General features: G+C 39.8%; 1 protein-coding gene across 3 annotated transcripts in view; it reads left to right on the top strand.

Moving 5' to 3' along the window:
• The window catches only part of LOC140187114 (nuclear distribution protein nudE-like 1), a 53,608-nt gene extending 52,173 nt beyond the window's left edge, over positions 1-1,435 (top strand). For 2 of the 3 annotated variants that reach the window (XM_072242076.1, XM_072242075.1), the window contains exon 9: positions 521-1,435. In XM_072242076.1, the coding sequence (XP_072098177.1) occupies positions 521-608 (88 nt within the window). In that variant the 3' untranslated portion in view covers positions 609-1,435. The remainder of the gene's footprint in view (positions 1-520) is intronic. The other variant, XM_072242077.1, reaches the window with a different exon arrangement.
• The last annotated feature ends 21,651 nt before the right edge of the window (positions 1,436-23,086 follow it).

Consider the following 23,086-nt stretch of genomic DNA (forward strand, 5'->3'; position numbering starts at 1 on the left):
GATTAGCTATCTTCACAGATTTTTCAACATGCACATTGACCTACTGAAATAAACGGGAGTAAATTATTTCAACTCCTGAAGTTTAAAACAATCTGTTAATTATTGTGTATGTTTCAGGCTAATTTCTAATAAAAAGATGATTTAGTTGCAACATATAATCTAATGGCATTTTCTAGTAATATATTAATATTTTCATGTAGAATTTTGCCAAATTACTACTGTAGAAGAATAATGTAGCTCTTTAATTTTCAAGGCCAGACGGTGCTGCAGGATGCAGGCAAAGTATTGAAGGAAGTCAAATCTCCAGAAATAGACTCTACAGGAAACCAAAGCAAGTGAATTGATTAGAGTCTATATAAGATTTTACTCTTTTCAACCAGGGCTACTAGTGAACTTGATAATTGCTTTTAGACAGTTTAGAGATAATAATTAACACTTGAATATTGATCAGAATTTGCTAGGTCTGTAGCATTCTTGTATAAAATGCTTTAATGTAACAAGTTTCTTTTGTTAAATGTAGGGCAGTAAATGGTCTAGACCAAGCACCTGCTGGAATTGGATCAGCACCACCTTCTTCCCCGCCTGGCATGCTGCCACTCAGTGTCTAAATAGCCATACTGCACCTTTTTATTAAATAAAGGAAAATGTCCACTTCAGCAACAGGATAACCATTGTAACCTGGCTACAAATGGAGTGCACTGCAGTGTGTAGGATTTCTGAACCTTCACTTTCATTTGTTCTGGATGAGATTTTCAGTTAACCAGTATGCCTCTGATAAAATGTTAATTAGATTTCTTGTTGATATTAATGCTATTATTGTTTGTCACGGAAACAAAAGACTTGTATATTGAACATTCAAAATTTAAATTCCAATCAGTATTGGAAAAGTACATACTCAAAGATAATGTGGTATACAAGGTAATTGTTCATGCCACTTGTACGGTTGTGACTCTCCAGATAGTTGGTCTAGGATTCTTGGTTACGTGCCTGGATTTGGTGATGTTTTAAAACACCAATTCCTGTAATTTTTATGTTGTACTGTACAATTTGATTTCTAATGTCAGATTTATTAAGATGTATTTAAGCACTGTTTAAGTGCAAATGGTTTGTTTAAAAAAATGCAAAAGTTGGATAACTAAAACTTGTACACTTTATTTGAACTATTTGCAGCATTTTTGTTTCTATGCATCAACTCAAATCACTTTTTTTTTGCATAATTCAGAATTGTGTTACCTGTTTACATTGTGTTGCTGTATATGTTTGTAAACATATTTCCCAAGACATTTGTACATAGCTTGGGCTTTGTAGCATTATTTATTCAGATTCTATATGGCATGTTTAATAAAGATATTGTTTACCATTTGCAGTTGTAACAAATCATGATATGTTGTAGAATCTGCTGTTTAATCTTCCAGTAATAAATTCAATCTTTCAACAGCTGCAGCGTGTTAGTCTGTTAAAACATAATAGAATACAGGCTGGAGTCACTACTGATAAGCCTGTAGAAAGTATCTTACTAAGATTTATTATTTTTTTAAAGTACATATTATTAAGGTTTAGTAACTGGCACTGAACAAACTGCTGATTAATTTGTACAAGGCCTGCATAATCAAAAGGAGGAACTGGAAATAAAACTTGTCTATTTCTACTAGTGTATGAACTTTTCTTCATGATGTGCATTTCCTTTCCACAATATCCTGCCTCCAAAATCTTTGAGCAACTCATCAAACAATGATACTGAGGTGGCAGTGGGCAGTGGATTGGTAAGTGGGTGGAGTGCCTGAGACAGTGGTCGGGTGGGAGAGACACTGCTTTTGATACACTGGCAGGATTCCAGGTAGGGTCAAGCGATCACATGGGTGTCTACTTCAGTACAGTACCACCTGTGCAAGGTCAGTGATGTTTGTGATTTGTCAGTACAGGATACTTTCTTACAGCTTCTATCAATGTGTATTATACACGTTTGTACATGAATTGACAGCAGTTACCGTGCTCAACAGTCTCAGCGTATGCCTGCTCTATAGTCAAGTCAAATTTATTTATAAAGCACATTTAAAAAGAACCTGTGTTGACCAAAGTGCTGTACAAACCATAACAGGTAGCTAATATCACAAATACAAGAAACACATATAAACAACAAGGTACACAGCTTATAGGCACAAAATAAACAACACATGAGCCAAAAATCAGCCACGTCAGGAAGACTCAAACGCTACTAAATAAAGGTAAGTTTTGAGCCTGGGCTTAAAAGAGGCAATAGAGGGGGCAGATCTGATAGGGGAATGCTGTTCCACAGTCTAGGGGCTACAACAGCAAAGGCACAGTCACCCCTGAACTTAATTTAGATCGCAGGATAGCTGGGAGCCCCAAGTCGGCCAACCTAAGGGACCTGGAAGTAGAATAAGGGATTAGGAGGTCTGCAATATAGGAGGGGGCCAGCTTGTTTAGCGCTTTTTAGACAAACTGGAGAACCGTAAAACCAATTCTAAACTGTACTGGTAGCCGGTGGAGAGAGGCCAGCATAGAAGTAATATGATCCCTCTTCTGGGCACCTGTCAGGAGCCTGGCTGCGGCATTCTGGACCAGTTGCAGGTGGGACTAATCCCAGTATACAGGGAGTTGGAGTAGTCCAGGCAGGAGGAGAGAAGGTTGTGGATGACTTTCTCGAGATCTTTGAAAGAGAGAAACGACTTCATTTTGGCAATAGTACGAAGCCGGAAAAAACTGGCTTTTGCTACTGCATTAACTTGCTTGTCAAACTTAAAGGCGGAATCAAATATCACACCAAGGTTTTTGACACGGGGTTTGACAAGGGTGGACAGGTTACCATGACTGTTGGTAATCACTTTGATGGAATCAGGGGGCCAAATAGGACAACTTCAGACTTGCCTTCATTCAGCTGTTGGAAGTTTTGTGCCGTCCAACACTTTATGTCCTCAAGGCAGTTCATGAGGCTGACTAGATTTGACTGGTCATTTGGTTTCAAGAGGAGATAAAGCTGTGTGTCGACAGCACAACAATGGAAGGAAATATCAAGTTTTTGAATGATTTGACCAAGGGGAAGCATGTATATAGAGAAAAGAATGGGACCTAGGATGAAACCTTGTGCGACCCCACAGGAGAAATTAGCTGGAGAAGAGGAAAATTTGCCTATGTTGATGGAGAAGCTTCGATTTTTGAGGTAGGATGTGAACCTGTTCAAGGCAGTGCCATCAACAACAACCCCGTACTAGAGATGGTGTATTAAAATGGCATGATCCACCGTATCGAATGCTGCGCTGAGGTCAAGAAGAATTAGGGTGGCAGAGTCACCTAAGACAGTAGAGAGGAGAAGATCATTGTACACTTTCAGCAGGGCAGACCCTGTGCTATGATAAGCCTTAAAACCTGACTGAAATCTTTCCAAGATGTTGTTTTGGTGTGGGTAGGGCAGCAATTGACTAAGAGTAACCTTTTTGAGAACCTTTGACAGGAATAGAAGATGTAAGATATTGTTACAGAAGTTTTGTTCTGGAGGGAATTCCAGAATATGGAGCCCATGATGAATTTCTGCCTTTTGATTATTTCAATTAACTGCATTTAAATTTCCTATTTGTGGTTGGATTTTAAACTCTTATCTCAGGAACATTAAACTAAGGATCTGCAGTGTTAATGCAGTAAATTAACCAATATTCTACCTCATTTTCTTCATGCAATATCACAACCTATTTTATGTTGAACTTCCATGTGGTAGGTAACATCTATGCCACACAAGTATTAAGCAATGATTATCTCTCATACAAGGGAATCTAGTTGCCTGTCTTTCATATTCAATAACACTACTGTTACAGAATTTCTTAACTGCTGTCTTCCTGTGGTGGGAGGTGGTCTCAGTTGATAGGAAACTCAACTACTGTAACTATTAGAAAAGGTGGGTATTCTGCTGTTCCTCCCACCCCATGACCGACCCTCCACCTGCAAGGCACAAGTCATGAGTGTGGACAGTCTACCACACTCATGGCTTGAGTTAAGTACTTAATTCATGATGTACAATAAAGCAACCTGCATTTATTCCCTCCACTAAAGGCAAATAATGTGTACCAATCGGTTACTTACTGACAGCACTCCCCAAAAGCCACAATAACTACTCCTCAGGACAAATGTGTAACAATTATTTTGTTCTACTTTACACTTGTGTTTTGGAAATGACATTAAAAAAACATGAATCTTAAATACAATTTTACTTATTTTGATACAGTGCAGAATAGGCCCTTCTGGCCCTTTGAGAAGCACCACCCAGCAACCCCTGATTTTAACCTTAGCCTAACCATGGAACAATTTATGATGATTAACCTATCAACTGCTGTGTCTTTGGACTGTTGGAGAAAACGGAGGAACCCACATGGTCACAGGGAGAATGTTAAAACTACTTACAGACAGCAGCAAGAATTGAACCTGGGTCAGTGGTACTGTAAAGCATTGTGCTAACCAATACACAAATACTTCTTAGGTATTCTCTATAACTTCCATACCATCCTTTCTTGGAAATGTATTGCTTTCCTTTCATCATTGCCAAAATTAAATCTTGATTTTCCCCAAAAAGCAAGTGGTGAACCCTTCACCAGTGGTTTGACTACATGCCTTAACTGGCCTAGGAGATAGAGATAAGGATGAATAATAATGTTTAGAACATCCTAACCAGACTTATAAAAACTCACACCTCAATGCTTACTTTCTCTATCATTGATACATTGTGTAGAGCTATGTACAATTTAATAAAGGAATTGCTGTATGTACCTAGACCATTGACACCACCTTCCAGGCTCCTCAAAGTTCAAGGTACATTTATTATCAAATTGTGTATGCAGTATACAATTCTGAGATTTGTCTTCTGACCATAATCTCCTACAATAAGACCATAAGACATAGAAGCAGAGTTAGGCTATTTGTCCCTTGGAATTTGGAGATATGATAAAGATAAGCTTTCCTCCAAGTGGTGACCCAAGTAGGCTGGCGAAGAAGTTATGTGGTATATTTAAGACACATGGCATAAGAGCAGAACTAGGCCACTTGAGTCTGTTCTGCAATTCCATCATGGCGTATTTATCATCTTTCTCAAATCCCATTCTCCTGTTTCCTCTATGTAACCTTTGGCACCCTTACAAATCAAGAAGCTATAAACTTCTGTTTTAAATATACCCAATAACTTGGCCTCCACAGATTCAATGCTTTGGCTAAATAAATTCTTCCTCATCACTTCTAAAAGGATATCCTTCTATTCTAAGGCTGTGTCCTTTGGTCCTAAACTCCCCCATTATAAGAAATATCTCTCCCTATCCACTCTATCTAAGTCTTCCAATACACCTGTATTCAATATTTGGGTCATCAAACACTCTTCCTAAGGTAACCTTTTCATGCCCAGGATCATTCTTGTGAACTGGACCTGCTTCAACACCAGCACATCCTTTCTTACATATGGGACCCAAAACTGCTCGCAATATTCAAACAACAGGAATTCTGCAGATGCTGGAAATTCAAGCAACACACATCAACGTTGCTGGTGAACGCAGCAGGCCAGGCAGCATCTCTAGGAAGAGGTGCAGTCGACGTTTCAGGCCGAGACCCTTCATCAGGACTAACTGAAGGAAGAGTGAGTAAGAGATTTGAAAGTTGGAGGGGGACGGGGAGATCCAAAATGATAGGCGAAGACAGGAGGGGGAGGGATGGAGCCAAGAGCTGGACAGGTGATTGGCAAAAGGGATATGAGAGGATCATGGGACAGGAGGTCCGGAAGAAAGACGGGGGGGGGGGGAACCCAGAGGATGGACAAGGGGTATATTCAGAGGGACAGAGGGAGAAAAAGGAGAGTGAAAGAAAGAATGTGTGTATAAAAATAGCCACACTCAGGTTGGAGGAACAACACCTTATATTTTGTCTGGGTAGCCTCCAACCTGATGGCATGAACATCGACTTCTCTAACTTCCGCTAATGCCCCACCTCCCCATCGTACCCCATCTGTTACTTATTTTTATACACACATTCTTTCTCTCACTCTCCTTATTCTTCCTCTGTCCCTCTGAATATACCCCTTGCCCATCCTCTGGGTCCCCCCCCCCATCTTTCTTCCCGGACCTCCTGTCCCATGATCCTCTCGTATCCCCTTTTGCCTATCACCTGTCCAGCTCTTGGCTCCATCCCTCCCCCTCCTGTCTTCTCCTATCATTTTGGATCTCCCCCTCCCCTCCAACTTTCAAATCCCTTACTCACTCTTCCTTCAGTTAGTCCTGACGAAGGGTCTCGGCCTGAAACGTCGACTGCACCTCTTCCTAGAGATGCTGCCTGGCCTGCTGCGTTCACCAGCAACGTTGATGTGTGTTGCGCAATACTCAAAGTGTGGTCTGACTGATACCTTATGAAGTTTCGATATTACATCCTTGCTTTTATATTCTAGTCCTCTTGAAATGAATGCTAACATTGCATTTGCCTTCCTTACTACCCACTCAACCCGCAAGTTAGTCTTTAGGCAATCCTGTATGAAGACTCAAGTCCTCTTTGCACCTCTGATTTTTAAACTTCCTCCCCATTTAGAAAATAGTCTACGCCTTTATTCATTGAACCAAAGTGCACCACTTTCTTACACCCTATTCCAAATGCCACTTCTTTGCCCATTCTCCTCATCCGTCTTAAATCCTTCTGCAGACTATTTGCTTCCTCAACACTACCTGCCCCTCAACCTATCTTCGCAACATCTGTAACCTTGGTCGTACTGTAAAGCCATCAAATCCATCGTCGTATAATGTCAACCATTTTTGTTTCAAAATTTAGCCTAAGCCATTGCTATGGGTACATATTTCACCCTTCATGACATTGACTTTGTCTTTGCCTCGGTTCATATAGTACTGAAGCTACTCCACAGCTTTGCTACCTCTATTTTTATGCGTTGTCTTGCGATTCCCATAAATTTGAACTCATCTGAATGATATGGCCATCATGGTCATCCCATACCATCCCATTTATCCGTAACTCTTAAGCTTGCATATTACTTCTTTGTAAGGGAATCCTCCAGATGGAACCTGCTACTGTTTTCAGATCCCTTCCTAGTCTCATCTGTAATCTCTCCCAGCCTTATAATTCATTGCAACAGCTACACTTTAACACTAGCCTCCTGGTGATCCACAAATTTAATTGCAGCACAATGATATCGAGGCATTACACAGCAAATTAGTGAATGATCATATTGGGAAAAATGTATTCTCATGGGAAGGCATCTATGGAAACTTGCCACCTTCATAGCCTCACCCTGAAGAACCTGACATTCAACCCACCAGTTTAAAATCCTCTGACACCCCTATCAAAGTCTTATATCCTCTACTAGCCCTAGTGGAAGACCCGATTGGGTCTTTGACCCTGACTGCCAGCCCTCTCCCTCAAGCACCCTCTGATACTAGACATGAGCTCTCTTTTTGAGTGCTAAGCAGCACAAAGTAAAGTTGAAATGCCAGATTACCTCAGGTGTGACTGAAGTTTGTAGTAGTAGGCTTACAGTCAAATCAAACAAATCCAGGAATCATACAAATAATCATGACTTTAAAAGCACTTAGTTTCACAATATGCCTTTAGAGTGCATGAGCAAAACAACAACATCAAAAATAAAGGAAAAACTGCAGAAGCTGGAAATCTGAAATAAAAAGATGGAACACTGGAGATACTCAGCAGGTCAGGCAACCCATAAGGCACAGAACTTAGTGAGTGATAGGCTCCTGGAGAGTGTTTAATACCATCATTCCCACAATCCTGATTGAGAAGTTGTAGAACCTGGGCCTCTGTACCTCCCTCTACAATTAGAGCCTCGACTTCCTAACTGGAAGTCCACAATCTGTGCAGATTGGTAATAACATATCCTCCTCGCTGATTATCAACACTGGCGCAGCTCAGGGGTGTTGAGTGCTTAGTCCACTGCTCTACTCTCTTTATCCACATGACTAAATACCACCTATAAATTTGCTGACGATACAACCATTGTTGGTAGAATCTCGGGTGGTGATGAGAGGGTGTACAGGAGTGAGATATGCCAACTAGAGGAATGGTGCCGCAGCAACAACCTGGAACTCAACGTCAGTAAGACGAAAGAGCTGATTGTGGACTTCAGGAAGGGTAAGACGAAGGAAAACATACCAATCCTCATAGAGGGATCAGAAGTGGAGAAAGTGAGCAGGTTCAAGTCCGTGGGTGTCAAGATCTCTGACACCTGGTCCCAACATATCAATGTAGTTATAAAGGAGACAAGACAGTGGCTATACTTTATTAGGAGTTTGAAGAGATTTGGCATGTCAACAAATACACTCAAAAAGTTCTATAGTTGTACTGTGGAGAGAATTCTGACAAGCTGCATCACTGTCTGATATGGAGGGGCTACTGCACAAGACCAAAAGAAGCTGCAGAAGGTTGTAAGTCAGCTCCATCTTGGGTACTAGCCTACAAAGTACCCAGGACATCTTCAGGGAGCGGTGTCTCAGAAAGGCAGCATCCATTATTAAGGACCTCTAGCACCCAGGGCATACTCTTTTCTCACTGTTACCATCAGGTAGGAGGTACAGAAGCCTGAAGACCCACACTCAATGATTCAGGAACAGCTTCTTCCCCTCTGCCATCCGATTCCTAAATGGACATTGAATCTTTGGACCCTACCTCACTTTTTAAAAAAATATACAGTATTTGTTTTTGTACATTTTAAAATATATTCAATATACATATACTGTAATTGATTTACTTGTTTATTTATTATTTTTGTTTTATTTATTATTTTTTTCTCTGCTATGTTATGTATTGCATTGAACTGCTGCTGCTAAGTTAACAAATTTCACAACACATGCTGGTGAACCTGATTCTGATTCTGATATTGTGTGCAGCTCCGGTAGCCATATTATATAGGAAGGATGTGATTAAGCTAGAGAAAGTGCAAGAAATATTCTCAATGTCATGGGAACTGGAGGCCTTGAGTTATAAGGAGAGTTGGGACTGTTTTCCCTGGATTAAAGGAGGCTGAGGAGTAATCTAATAGAGTTTGAGAAACATAAGAGCCATTGATAAAATAGTCAGTCTTCTTCCCAGGATAGAAGGATCTGAAACAAGAGGGCATGGTTTAGGGTGAGAGGCAAAACATTCTAAGGAGCCCTGAGAGGCAAGTTTCCCACACAAATGGTTGTGGATATATGGAATGAGCTTTCAATGATGCAGGGGTGGGTACAATTACAATGTTCAAAAGATATTTGGGACAGATACAGGAAAGGTTTAGATGGATGTGGAACAAGTGCAGGCAAATGGGACTAACTCAGGAAGGCACAAGTAGTGATCCTTTGAAATTATTTATCAATCCTACTAAACAGTTTACCTATTGTAGTAAAAATATTACTGTCGAAAATACCCGTTTATTTTTGTTTGGTGATGATTGTAATAACCCGTTCACTGAAATCAAGATGCTGCGCAAAAGGTAAATACCCTATTTTGTCCAGAGGGCGGTGGTATTACCTTAATTTAAGTGAATGGTCTTATTTGCTCCAAAGTTGGCGCTATAATCTTTCACAGTCGTCACATCCTGTAACCTTGTGAGCGGTTGTTCAGTGCCGTTACAGGAGGTAGTTCAGTGTAGTCAATATTCAAAGTTGTCACGACTTTGTATCGGAGGGAACTCTGTTTTTTAAAAATTCTCTTTATATCAAGGTAAAATGTTAATTTATGGGAGCATAGAAAGCAAATAGAAGACTCGAACACTGGCAGAGAAGAATTTGATATGGTTTATCAGATTTTTAAAATTAGTTTTACTCAATCCACTTTACGTGATGGGAGTTTTATAGGAAAAAGACATTAAATGTAGCCATTGAGGTGGAGTTGTGGAAACGAGGTTTCAACAGCGAAGCGAGGTTAAGATTCTTTTGAATGTTGGTTATAGTGAAGATGCAATGTTTTCATATTTGAATTATAAAAATGTAATTTTTGCAATTTAAGGAATGTAATGCATTTTAGTAGCCAATATTAGCGTAGCGGTTACTTGAAAACAAACCCAGACCGCTGAAAGACAGAGTACAGGAAATAACACGCTTCCAAAATACGGTAACTAAGTCCAAGTCGAAAAAACTACGTTTGATCCTTTATTAGGAAACCAAAGATGAATGGTCTTATAGCGAAATAAGCGTAATTAAACGTATTTAGCAGTCAACAAAAATCATCAGTCCCCTGTTGCCTCTCAACTAGACTTATTTGCTTCAAAACGCCTAACCCACGTGACAAATTACCATAATTCATAATTAACACGCAACAGGACACAAAATACAATACGGACAAGCAGAAAATAGATACATGCTCCTACAATTAGTAACCAAGATTTTAATGATATAGTTAAAAATAGTACTTAAAATGAAAAGCCCTTAATCCAGTATTTTCTTGGTTACTTGCATGGTAATCTAAATATTTGTATTTCTTTTTAGTATTCAATAGAACTGCTTAACATTATTTTTGTAAATCTCAAGTCCACATGGTAATATCTATTATAGCATAGACTTTGGTATTATAATGTTGGACTAAATTTAAACAAGTCAGGAGATGGATTATTAGTCATCTAGGGTTATACCCTTAATGCTTTATGTTCTGACATTAATTCCTTCATAGAATTTACAATGGCTTTACATTTGAAGTATTGCCAAAACAGCGAACAAATAAATGTAACAGGATGACATTGTGCTGCTTGATAATCACAGTACACCACCTAACAAATTAGGATTGAATCATTTGCAAATTTGATTTTTTTTAAAACTCAACTTCAAAGGTTCATTTTTTTTATCAAAGTATACAACTCTGAAATTCTTCCAGAGTTGTATACTTCGATAATAAATGAACTGTCGATCTTACAATGACTGCAGAACGACTACAATAAAAGTTCTTGTCTTTAGAATACTCCACGTGGGGAAAACAGCAAATCAACCAAGTAACTATTTTAAAAGTTTTTTGAAAACAGTTCTAAATCCCTCAGTTGTGACTGAAGGCTGCACTCACAGCTATCGCAAAGAATTATCATCTGGGTTACAAGCTGGTTCAGATTGGTATATTTCACTCTAGTAAGGATCTCAGACATGATTGTTAGGACCCAGCTTTGCCCAGCTCCTATTTACTTGCATGTGAATATGAGATTACAAGGTGCAGCACATGGAGTTCCAACGAATGGCCTTGTCACATCTGAAAGGTTAACTCCATCTCTTTCCAGCTATGCTGTCTGATTTGCCTTGTTCTCAGGATTTTCCGATTTTATTTCAGATATCCAGGTTCTGCAGTACTTTTGTTTTTCATATTATTAGATTAGGTCTGTCAACACAAAATAATCTGCAGATGCTGGGGTCAAAGCAACACTCACAACACGCTGGAGGAACTCAGCAGGTCGGGCAGCATCCGTGGAAAAGATCGATCGACGTTCGGGCCCGAACCCTTCGTCAGGACTGTAGAGGGAAGGGGCAGGGCGAGAAGATTTAAACTTCTTTAGGGTAGGCATACCTCGAAGAGACTTTGCAGCAGAGTAGCGAATCATAAAAACAAAATAATCTGCAGATGCTGGGGTCAAAACAACACTCACAACATGTTGGAGGAACTCAACAGGTCGGGCAGCATCCATGGAAAAATCAGTCAACTTTTCGGGCCGGAATCCTTCATCAGGACTGAAGAGGGAAGGGGCTCTGCCTGAAACGTTGACTGATCTTTTCCACGGATGCTGAGTTCCTCCAGCGTGTTGTGAGTGTCTGCCTGTGCCCCAACTGGTCAAAATTATCAAGTGTAAACAGTGTAAGCAGAATAATGTAAAATTGCTAATGGAAAAAATCGGTGCTGCCTAACATCTGAAATGAGAGCAGAAAACCTGTTTCGGAAATGAGGGAGTGATAATAAAAAAGATGTATAGAAAACATGCCTGCATTTAAATTAATAGCACAGAATCTTTCTTACACCCTCTTAGGGAATTATGAAAGCCAACATGTTTGACAAGGTCAGCCTAAATAAGGCATTAACATCCCCGGAATGGGGCTTGACCCTGTGATTTATGTCTCCTGAACTCAAAGGCTGGGTCGAGTTTCCTTGGTAATGGGTAAGATGCTATTACATTCCCCTCGAAGATAGTTAACATGAATAATCTTTAAATGCCAAAAGCTAAAGGATTAAATTTGACTCTTACAGCACAAAGCTAGTGATTGTGCAAAATCTCTCAGCACCAGAACCTCTTCAATTCTGATGTGTACATTTATATGTAACAAAATAGACTGAATAAAAAGTTTTGCTTCTAGATTTGAAAACCATTCAGGACTCAAAATGAGAATATATTTTACTTAATTGTATTTAAATATTTCTTCTTTTGAAATTCTTATATGTGTATTAGATGGTAGATAATAGCTAATTTGTATGTTAAGCTAGTGTTCATTTAAACTGTTTTACAGAGAGAACTATGCCAGGTTAAGACCACAAGACATAAGAACTGAATTAGTCTATTCAGCCCATCGAGTTTGCTCTACCATTCCGTCAGGTCTGATTGATGCATTCTGATGCAGCATTAGAAAATGAAGAAAGATTGCAAAGAGTTGTGTGACTTACACAGCCTTGCTTCAGACAAAATACACGCAGTAATGCTCCTTCCATTCCAGTTTCCATAAATACAAGCAATCTCTACTTCACATTTGTGCTTCAACTCAATATTTATGTTTTATTCTACAAAAGAATATTTAAAATCCATACTTTATCTAAAAGCATGGAAAATCACACTTACTTCTATATGTCCATTTAGAAACGGTTGAGGGCATTTCTATGCCAAGTCAGAAGTAGGTATGTTAAATACATTTTGATATAACTATAATAAAATCAATGCTATGGCCTATTTCTTCCTAAAGCATAGCAATTTGATATTAGTAAGAACAAGTTTAATGGTATAAATTTGCTCATTAGATTACCCCCATTCAAGAATTCTTATTCTGGGGTAGTGAAAGGTTGGAAGGAAGCAAAGTGTGCTTTTATTTTTGTGAGCCTGTTATGATACCAGTTATGGACTTGGATGTATTCCTGGGACAGGATGGTAAAATCAGTCAAACTTCAGTTGGATGCAAAAAGTTGGTTAAAATAGTTGAAAAGGATCAGGATGTTCTATAGTCTCCCAGCCAATGTTCAATCAAGCTCAACAAAAAGAAGTCGACTGATGGTTGTTCCAGTTGGCACACCCTATATCAGATTGAATAGATTTGTCCAGAATGCCAGGTACTTGTGCAGATCAGTAAATTATTGCCCAAGGAGCACTGGGAATATTACATAAATACAAGTTAGCTGTAGTTGCCAAATTGGCTTTGGTTACATCTTTGCTCTGAAGTGCCTCTTTTCCTGCCATCCATCAAGCGTATTGTGTTCAAGCAGGAACAAATAAGGCTGATAGAAGTTAAGCATCCTCAGGAAAGGTTGACATCTTCCCAAAAGATATTCTTTAAAAAAGTGGGAGACATGACTGGTAAGGGTTTAATAAAACCTAAGATATGGTAGTGGAAAACAAAATGTCAGGTTATCTTTCTAAAGAAGTTGTGCTCTGCCCTCCAATTATATGTTTTGTTAAATTGTGTCTGAATGTTACTTGGCAGCCAACTCAGACAAAGTTCACATTCAATCCAAAGGCAGTTTCTTCTGTCCTTTTGCCGTTATAGATCATTGGTCAACCGACACCTGATAATTTTCTACTTACAACCTGGCTTCTAACTTGATGGCTGCAACGTTCACTGGGTACAAGCAAAATACTCAACCTCAAAACCATGGAAAACATTTTACTGTTGTCTCACTGGACCCAATCATGTTGTTTTGACCACATTTGGAATTTTTACATGTTTTTTAAAAATAATTCTGATATTTCTGAGTACTCAAAAATAGATGCAGTGATCAGAGATGTAATTTTAGCCTCAGTATCTAAAACAATGAGGTGGATTAGGACAATGTTCAATTTCAGCAGTGTTTATGGTTACACTTCTAGTGGGAGATTTATATCGCCTCTCCCTTGCTCTGTCTCAAGAAGAGAAGATGTCAATGTGGCCAGCATTGTGTGGTAGCGAACATTAGACAATACAAGAGCATATCAGGGACTCAGGTTTAATGGAATTGTCTGAATGGTACTGTATGCCCCAGATCTGATGTTTCACAGCATCTTTCTGAGGACCTTTTTATACATCTTGGGTAAAGTCTAATAAAAGCTTGCATCATATTTGGATTGTTATACTAAACATAACTAAATCCCCCAAAAAATTGAAATACTTTGCCACTTAGACAACATAAGGAGACAGAAACTGAGTTAATGTTTCATATTGCTTAACAACATAGGAAGCCATTCCGTCTCTCTATGGTAACTCTTGGAACAATCCCATTGTATTGTATTCCCCTGTACCTTATTTTGTCTCACACGATTATTAAAACCTCACTCCAGTTCTCCATCTACTCTAGGGACAGTTTACAACCCACCTGACAACCAGTACATCTTTTGGGAAGCTGGAAGAAAGCAGGCTAACCAAGGGAAGCACATGGTCAAATGGAGGCTATGCAAACCCATATAGATAGAACCAAGCCTGGGTCAATGGAGATGAGAGTTGACTCCACCAACTGCCTTGCCAATGGGCCAGCTTTTAGGAAGGATACTTAACAATAATCTAGTAGAGATCATCAGCAATAAAAACTTTGTCAGAACAGACCTTCAAGACATTTGTAAACAAAAACATACAGCACAATATAGGCCCTTCGGCCCACAAAGCTGTGCTGAACATGTCCCTACCTTAGAACTACCTAGGCTTTACCCATCCCCTCTATTTTTCTAAGCTCCATGTAGCCATTCAGGAGTCTCTTAAAAGACCCTATTGTTAACAAAAGCTGGCTAAAACTTCTAACCAAAGACCTATTAACTGGGTTTCTTGGTAATATGGTATGGTTAATTTCTGCAGAGTAGCATCTCTTCATTATCCTCTAAATCACTATGCTTAGGTTTTTAAAAAAGTGAGAAGGGAGAAAGGAGATCACTTTTAATAAAAATAAACTTGCTTCACGAGGATGTTTGGTGTCTAGAATGTGCTGCAAAGCGAGATATTACAAAAAGAAATGATAGCAACATTCAAGAGGTATGTAGACAGACTCATGAAACAGGTAGGGAAAAGGAGACTTTACACGGGCTGAAGGATTTTTGTTATATTGTCATCATGACTGGCACAGACATAAGGGGTCGGTCTCTGTGCTCCACTGTTCTGTTCAAAGTAAATTTATTATCAAGCTATGTACATGTCATCATATACTACCAAGATTCATTTTGCTGCAGGCATTCACAGCAGAACAAAGAAATATAGTAAAATCAATGAAAAACTACACTCGCCAAAGACTGTCAGACAACCCATGTGCAAAAGACAACAAACTGTGCAAATATGAAATTAAACAATAAATACAAAACATATAAATATTAATAAATAAATAAGACTGAGAACATAAATAGTCAGTTCTCATGAACATGGTAGCAGTGAGCAAATAGACTAAGGGTACTATGCTCCAGATGGTTCACAAAACTACTTTTTTCACATCATCTTTTCTTTCAAATGTGGCTCTGCTACCGTTGGAGCCTGTGACCTACATTTTGGTGGTGTGTTTTCAGGCTGGTTGTGAGATCTGGTGCTTTGCTGTCTCCATGGTTGTTCGGTGAGGTTTTGAGAGAAGCAGTGTGGCCTCAAGGCCAAGAAGCCTTGAGATGGGGTGTGAGTCCATGATTGACTCTACTTGTTGTTCGAGACAAGAGCAGAAGGCCAGCGGATCCTAAGTGCTGTCTACCAGCCTATCACTCACTGCCCCTGAAAGATCTCCCTGCATTCAAATGGTCTCTTTTCCCTCTTGTTCAATGATGCCAGAGGATTGTGCTGGAGTCCTGGGTCTTGGGCAAGGGGAAACAAAGCAGTTTGTGCATTGAACTCTGTAGTTCACATTATAATGTGTTTCTGAATGCTCCTTTTTCACTTGCTATTTTGATTGGGGTAGCCTGCAGACAATAAGTGACACAGTGCTAGATTGAACTAAACTGAGCTGAAGTGAATTTGCCTTTTGTTTTTTTGCGCGTCCGGCAGGGGTGTTGATGTTTTACTTTGAACAGGGTCCATGGTTTTCTTTGTTTCATGGCTGGCTGTGGAGAAGACGAAGCTCAGGGTTGGATACTCCACACATACTTTGATAATAAACGTACTTTGACAGAGCAGCAGAGTCCTTGAAAGCGAGTCCATGGGTTGTGTTCATTGATCAGTACAGTGTCAAGGTGAGTGAACTTGCCTATGCTGGTTCAGGAGCCTGATTGTTGAAAGGTAATAACTGTTCCTGAACCTGGTGGTGTGGGACCCACGGCTCCTGTACCTTCTTTACGATGGCAGCAGCGAGAAAAGAGCCCTGTCTGGATGGGGGACGTCTTTGATGGTGAATGCTGCTTTTTGTGGCAGCACTCGTTATAGACGTGCTCAATGATGGCATGGGCATTTTGTGTGATGAAGACAGTGCCCACCACCTTTTAGAGGCTTGTAATCCATGAACCCCTCTTTGTAATCTATGAAACTGTACAAGAGTGAAGGGTGTATAGAAATAGCTCTCAGGTACAAGTGATCCTTACAAAAGCTAAGTGTGACAAAATACCAGATCAATCACTAGCATCCAGGGGTTTGAAAGCTACATTACCTCCCCTTAAGGTGATGCAGTATTTGGGGTTATTCTACTAAAGGCATGTGCATTTTTGTGATAACATGTTAATTCATGTCATTTGTTTTTAGCTATTTAAACATTTTAATTAGAGGCAGATACATTAGGGACATTTATGAGATTCTCAGATTGGCACATGGATGATAGAAAATGGAGGGCTGTATGGGAGGGAACGGTTAGATTGATCTTAGAATGGTTTAAAAGGCCAGCACAACATCATGGACTGAAGGGCCTTTATTGGGCTGTAATGTTACATGTGGCTGTGTTTAGCCTATTGCACTACACAAACATATTTATGGGGCATATTATATTAGAGGTATCCACATTCTTGTCCTCCATAGGAAGTCCATGTCATATTCCCTCAAGAACAACGAAGGCTAAATTTTTTGAGCACCAGTCCATGTGATGTAGGTACAGTAAGCAGCGCTAAGCTTTTTCACTCACCAGGTGTACAAAAACAAAAGCAGCAATGAGAAGGGTCATTTAATGATTTGGAAAAAAAGGTGCAGATAGTGTATGAAACTATTAAAATTAAATGAAAGCAAGTGAAAAATAGAGGTGGGAGGAAAATAATAACTGCCCTTGAATTGCCAAGGTTAAATTTGTCAGCATTTGCTGTTAGTATATCCAAACTAACCACTATCTTTAAATCTGCAAGTGCACAGTTAAAGTTAAAATTGCAATTCACTGTTGGAGACTATCTGATTCTGTCAGAGGGGTTTCGGGGATCAAGATTAAATGAACTGGATTTTCTCCATCACCAGGAATCATTACCCACAGCTCCTGCCAGCTTGCACTTACCTGGACCGGAAACAGAAGGCGGATGAGCTGACTGTCCAGCCACAGATGGTGAGAACTGGGAGATCCACCCCAAGATTGCCCTCACACCCTTTGACTGGACGTAGGACTGGGGGTGGAGTTTCAACCCCTATCAACAGCTAAGAGGTATTTTTAACAGTTTGAAAATACCTGATATTTACAACATTGCTAAAATCAATAAAGATGCTGTATTGAAATAAACTTAAGTACATTGAAAAAATCATTGGAATATTAAAATGAGGAAAAAAAATTCTCTGCAACCAATCCTCAGGTAGACAATTCTCCAGCTGGGTGTAAGTTCCAATTCTGCACAGATGCGCTGATGAAAGATCACAGCAGCTGAATTTCCCCCAATTAATATAGTCTACAACAGGTCTCTACCCGAAATGTTGACTGCCAATTTCCCTCCACAGATGCTGCCTGACCTGCTGAGGGCCTCCAGTAGCTTTTCTTTAAATCTCCTGGTGTAATGCCAAGGAATCGCTGCACATTCAGGATTTACTACTGCCCTCCCAACTCAGTCCAGACTTTTGTGTCCATCCAGGTCAAAGACTTACATACATGACATCATCAGCCAGAGCTGGCACAGTTTAGTTCACTATCAGTCCCAGTAAAACCCCAGAAGTGTCATGGTTGGTTGCATAACATACAAGTTAACATTTCATGGTGTACCCAGTCATTCTTTCAAGCCTTGGAAAATTACATTTCAGATCAACAGCCCGTCAGATTATTAACATTGCGTATTACCAAACTAATTTTGGAAGTTTTTTTTAATATAAAGATTAATACTTTAGGTTTGCCTTAACCTTGTGTACAATCTGATCTTGCACTCACAAACTGTTTAAAAAGTTGGTTAGAAAGTACTATCTTCTTCCAAGTTTGCTAACTGAAGATTCTTCAAAGTGATTGATACTCCATTTGATTGATGAGATCTGCTGATTGACACTAGTGATCCTGTGAAACTCTTACCCATCAGGAAAGGTGAATTTCAAACCTGAGGTCAGACCTTCTTTTGATGTCAGTAGTATGTAGAAATTTTAATCACTCACTTCAGGAACAGGGCACGGGGAATCAGCATAATGATTATTAATGCAAGCCAGAGATAATGAAAAGTAGCAGTGAGGGGGAGAATTTAAATAGGTAGAGAATAGTCAAATTTCAGGGCAGTTCAGCTCATAGCTCCAGCAACCTGGATTCAATCCTCACTCCTGGTGTTGTCAGCGTGGAGCTTACATGTTCTCCTTGTGATTATTCAGGTTTCCCTTAGGTGCTCCCATTTCCACAGGACATGCTAGCTGGCTCCTGTGAATTAACCCTGGTGGGAATGGCTGACAGGAGAACCAGAGATGATAGGTGTGTGAGAGAGGATAAGCAGGGAAACAGAGATGAACTAAAGACCAGAGCTGAACTTGTGGTCTTCACCACAAGATGAGAATTTTAATCAAAGGCTGTAAAGGTGCAAATAGCAAACGTAAGCTGCAGTAAATGTTAGACACAATGAATTAATTTATGGAAGCAGATTTTAATATCTAAAGTTCAGAATTGAAAAATTGAACAAATATTTCATAGAATTGCAGAAAATCACAGCAGAGGAAGGAGACTATTTGCTCAATTGTGTCTCTGCAAACCATGAAAGGGTTTGTGGCAAGAACAAAAAAAGTTTCAGTTCAAAGATTCGTTAATAGAGATGACTTATAAGTACACTAAATGCTATTCTGAAGAATGTTCAATGACCTGAACTATTAACTCTCATTTCTCTCTTCACAGATGTTTGCCTATCCAGTACTTTTGGCTTTTATTACAGCTTTTCAGCATCTGAAGTTTACATTGATTATCAAAAATAGATATATTCAAGTTCATCCTACTTCTCAGTTCTTGTATTATGGCTCCTCGACGTACAAAAATAGCAAAAGTATAGATGATTTCTTTCTATCAACCAATTCCTCAACCTACCTCAAATTCTGCCACCAGGTTAGTAAGCAGCAATTAGCCCTGATTTTATTTATCCTTCTGGGCCCCCAGTTGTTGTACACAGTCATGACTTATTTTGTTCAAAGCAGTTCCAACCATGCAACAGCCTTTTAAATTTCGTCTGTCACTATTACATCCCGTAGGCCACTAACCCAACAGTACACAGTACTCTAGTACAACTTCCCTGCTTGCATTATATGACTTTGCCAACAAGCTCCCACATTCAGTACAACATCTATCTTTAGTGGTCTTGCTGCCTTTAGTGATTTGTGGATATATTCTTCAATCACCTGTTTTTCCCTTTATCCATTCATTGCTTTCTCCCATTGTCCCCAACTTTCAGCTCTGATTGAATTCTATTTGCTTATTTTGAATCCAAATAATTTGAACACATCTCTTCAGCTTCCAGCTTTGTGTCTCAATTTCGTTGCCAGTTCGGATGCTCTCTGCAAATTTAATCATTGTCCTTAATATCCATTCAAAACTTACATCGAAAGCAAAGGACCCAATATCAAGCTTTGGAATCCCACTGCACGACTTTTAAACGCTAACTCCTTTCAATCATTATTCCTTGCTTTCTCCCACTAACCCAAATTCGCCACTTCTCCCACTGATCCTCTGTCCAACTCCCATTGCCTGACCTCTAGGACCTTGATCCTCGATATTTTCCAATAATTTACCCACTCTGGATGTTAGGTTGACCTGTCTCAAAAATCAACATCTTTCTTCTTTTCCCTTTAAAACAAAAGGACATTATCTGGCCTTCCAGCACACTTGAAGAATGGTTAACACCTGTAATATTTCCACCCTACCCTTAAATTCAATCGATCTATTTCTGACTCCTCTCTCCCTTTTCTTAATCCCTGTCTCCATCTCTGGAGACAAATTGCCTATTGATATCTTTTATAAGCCTACTGATTCCCACGGTTATCTTGACAATTCCTCTTCCCACAATGCTAATCCCTTTTCTCAGTTTCTTTGTCTCCACAACATCTATTCCCAGGATGAGCCTTTCCTTTCCAGGACATCAGAGATGTGCTCCTCCTTCGAAGAACAGAGTTCCCTTCTACCACCATTGATGCTGTATCTCACCCGCTTATCCTCCATTTCCCGGACATTCTCAGATTCACCGACCTTCCCGTCATGACAGGATTCATCTTGTCCTCACCTACCACTCACAAGCCTCTGCAGCCAACATATCATTCTCCACAACTTTTACCATCTTTAGTGAGACCCTACCAAACACATTCTTACCTACCCCCTCCCACTCTCTACTTTCTGCATGGATTACTCCCTCCGATTCCCTTCTCCAGTTGTCTACCCCCACTAATCTCCCTCCTGGCACGTACTCTTCCAAGTGACAGAAATGTTACACCTGCCCATTTACCTTCATTCAGGTCCCAGTCCTTCCAGATAAGGTAACAGCTCACCTATGAATCTTTTGGGATTGGGAGCAACATATACAGTAGACAATGTTGCCTCCTCTACACCAGTGAAACCCGATGCAAATTGGGGGAAATCACTTTGCCGAGTACTTCACAACCCACAAAAGCAGAATTTCCCAGTGGCCAACCATTCCCGTTCCTCTTACAACATGTGGTTCCATGGCTTCCTCTTCTGCCACGATGAGACCACTTTCAGGTTAGAGGAGCAACACTTTTTTATATTTCATCTCATGAGCCTCCAACCTGATGGCATGAACATCAATTTCTCCAACTAGTATTTTTTTCTGTCCCCCTCCCCCTACTATTCCCCATTCTTGCTGATTATCTCACCCTTTGGTCCCCCCTTCTTCCATTGCTCCCACAGTCCACACTCCTATCAGGTTCATTCTTCTCCATCCCTTTGCCTTCTCCACCAGTCACCTCCCAGCTCCTTACTTCATCCACCCTTCCCCCACCCCTCACCTTTCACATTCTATTGTCCTCCTGCCCCTTACCTTTCCATTTCCAGTAAAGGTTCTTGGCCCAAAATGTCAACTGTCTGTTCATTTCCATAGATGCTGCCTGACGCACTGAGTTCTTCCACCATTTTGTGTTTCTCTCTTGATTCTTGTGTTTTGTAATATTTCCTTCCTTGATCCAAGAATCCAGCATAAGTTTTCTAGGCCCAAAATTTATCCACTTTTAAAGTTGCTGGAGCTTTTAAAATGTTAACAGAAGCAAAAGTGAGGCGCATTTGTAAAGATTCTGTAATACTATTGAAATAACTTGAAACCAGATTCAGAGAAATCCAGGTGTTGGATAATGACTTTTACACAAGATGGTAGAAAAGCAACTAGATGTACAAGAACATACTTGGTATGAGTTGGTATTTTGGCTGTCTTTTCAGGGATCAGTGGAATTCACTTTTACTCCACTGGAGTTGAGAATTGAGAAAAGGATGGGGATAATTTGGAATTTCAATCATTAGTGTCATTTGGCATTGCACCAAATACAGCTGTATTCACTCTCCACCTCCTAATCAAATCCAGGAAACTATTTAAATCTTGCTGCTCTCTACTTTTATATCCATTCACACCTTTTTATTCTGTTAACTAGTCCTGCTGGGAACATCAGGTGTTTTCTAAATCTACTTTGAAAACAGAAACAGAATTGTTATGGCCAAGGTGGCATAATTCAGTCCTTCCTTAAATCTTCTCAAAAGTACAATCATTATTGTTCAGCCCAAGTGGTTATTTGTCCCTTCCTTTTAAATAAAAAGAGTCACCTGTGAAGGGGGAGGGGTAATTAGAGTATCAAAAAAAAAAATGCTGGCAAATCTTCCTTCAACAGTTTTACCACTTTTTGTTGCATCACATTGAATGAGCATTACTACCCTCCTGGTTTCACACACTTTGGTACATAGAACAGTGCAGCACAGGAACAGGGCCTTTGGCCAAACCAACACACAAACACTAATCCCTCCTACCTACACAACACCCATATCCCTCCATGTTCCTCACATCCATGTGCCTATCTGAACATTTGACTTTCCATTATAAAAATGCTGTCAAAAACTCATTTTTCTATAAAGTTCGGTCAGATAATTTAGCAGGTGATATCACCACTTCTTCACATCTCCAGGGTGTTTGATCTAGACACCAGCATCTGGAATCTCTTATCTGGCCTCTGCTCTGATTCTAATTCATCAATGTGCAACTTCCATTTCTGAAGATGATCCATTTATCTCAAGTGTCAACTCAGACAAGTTCACATTTTACAACGACAGAATGTTGAGGGATACAGGAACGTCAAATACATAGTCTTGGTTTATATATACAGTGCATATTAGTTTGCACATCTTTTACTGGTACAGACTTGGTAATACTAAACCTGTATATCCATGATCAATCAACAAAATGCTGGAACAACCAACCATGTTTCAGCTCTCTAGCTAGGCAGTTACACAATACTGAAACCGAAGTGAAGCCCAAAAACTGACATCCCAGTCTGAATGATCAACCAGCACTCAGCACTGATGGATCATTTCTGCCATAAAGATTATACTTCAGGATCAGAAAACAAAACACACAAACTCAAGGTTAATATCCAACTTGCTTCTTCCCTCACATTGT

Source organism: Mobula birostris, chromosome 24, assembly GCF_030028105.1.
Source record: "Mobula birostris isolate sMobBir1 chromosome 24, sMobBir1.hap1, whole genome shotgun sequence".
Taxonomy (NCBI): domain Eukaryota; kingdom Metazoa; phylum Chordata; class Chondrichthyes; order Myliobatiformes; family Myliobatidae; genus Mobula; species Mobula birostris.